We start from the raw sequence: 1,727 nt of genomic DNA on the forward strand, positions 1-1,727 counted from the left end.
TAGTCATAGATGTGAATGTATTCTGTTGTTCTTGTTGTTTTTGTTGTTGTTGTTGTTGCTGGAGGAGCAGCAGTTCTGTCTCCGACTTGGTTGTTATTGTTGGCTCTGGTGGCGCGCGCGCTACACACAAACACAACAATCGGACCATAAAAGCCTGCCTGGCTCCCCCCCGCGTCTTTCCTTTAACCACTTCTCTATTATACCCCACACCCCTTTACTACCTCGCCCTTCCCCCAATGTCCATGCCTGGAACTTTACTCTCTACCTTTACGGAGTAGTGAACGGTCTCCAGTCCAAGTTGGTGGTAACAAAAGCCGCTCCATAACAGTTGAAACAATAAAACAGCTTTAAGATTAAATTGAAGAAGGAGAAGCGCACTACAAGGAGACAACCAGCAAGCTACCAAAAGAGGATGCCAGGTGGAGGCTAGAAGGCTATCCTAGGAGTAGGTGGTATCGGTCGAGAGAAATACAAAGAGATAAAAGCAATTACAGAGACAGTCGGCAGCAGGTCTTGCATATTTTACTCAAGCTTTAAGTCGAATTGAAGGCATAGAGCAGAGAGTGAGGCCGAGAACGACCGAATGAAAGAGTATAACAAAGGATTAAAATGGAGACAGGGTTACAGAGCGTGAGTGAGAAAGAGATATGGCCGAGTTTAAAATCAAGTTCGAGTCATTTCATTTGGCATTGAACAGGCCCTTGACTGCCTCATCTGTGGTATCAATAATGAGTTTATAATAACCAGCTCGCTTCAATAGTCGCTCTTCATCCTCGGCCACACCGTAGATATCCTCAATGGGCAGCATAATCTCCGATTCATTGGGCAATATCAGTTTCCTGGCATCCTTCCGAAACATGGCCACTGCCTTCACCATATTCGTGTGCGCTCGTCCATAATGATTTAATGTCAAACTTTTGCGCTTGGCACACAATTTCCCTTGAATGCGATCCAGGCGGGCAATCAAACGCAATAGTATGAATCGTGCATAACGATCCTTGATCTTCAGAAGCGACAATTCCCCGCTATCCTCGAATGTGGGACGCAAATAGACATTGTGGATAATGCAGACAAAGATGCCATTGATCATGAATATGGTCAGCAGGAGTACCAACTGAAATGAGTCAATGTCCTGGGATAGGGTCTCGGCAACTTCCTTCCAATATATTAGATCCGAATGATTCATTTTCCACTGGTAATGCAAATAGGCAGTCAACACAGCTGCTATGCTGCTATATATGGCAATATAAGGATAATGGACAAAGAAAAACTCGTTGAATTGCCTACAAAATTTGTGGACAATATTACTCATTTCGCTTTTTTTAAGGGGCGGCTGTTTCTCCTTTTTATTTAGTGGGTTTCGTTGGTTGATGGATGAAACCGGAATGAACCGATTCCCAATGTTTTTGCTTCTCCTTTTGTTAATTTTTTAAAATTTTTTTGTTGTGGAAGGTATTTGTCTTTTTGTTAATTTTGAATTTCGAACTGCCATTGAATAAGACCAAACCAAATAGATGACACAAAAACTCAGGTTGCCTTGGTCTAACTCAAATTTCTCCTGATTGAGTGAGTTAGTTAAGAGTATAAGAGTTTCGTCTCAAAGGCAATGCAAACTGTGTGGAACTTAAGTTTAGAGTCTCATATTTGGTTTGAGCTGCAACAGGTCCTGGTACCCCTGCAACACCAACGAACATCAGACAACATGTTTGAGTGCAAAAACGCTTACG

General features: G+C 42.6%; 1 protein-coding gene across 1 annotated transcript; it reads right to left on the reverse strand.

Annotated features, from left to right (window-relative positions):
• Positions 1–488: 488 nt before the first annotated feature.
• On the reverse strand, positions 489–1,524 carry LOC6645847. Its single transcript, XM_023177662.2, has one exon. The coding sequence runs from the start codon at positions 1,310–1,312 to the stop codon at positions 680–682; it is 633 nt and encodes a 210-aa protein (XP_023033430.1). The 5' UTR covers positions 1,313–1,524; the 3' UTR covers positions 489–679.
• Between the last annotated feature and the right edge of the window lie 203 nt (positions 1,525–1,727).

This window comes from Drosophila willistoni (assembly GCF_018902025.1).
Source record: "Drosophila willistoni isolate 14030-0811.24 chromosome XR unlocalized genomic scaffold, UCI_dwil_1.1 Seg8, whole genome shotgun sequence".
In the NCBI taxonomy this organism is placed as follows: Eukaryota; Metazoa; Arthropoda; class Insecta; order Diptera; family Drosophilidae; genus Drosophila; species Drosophila willistoni.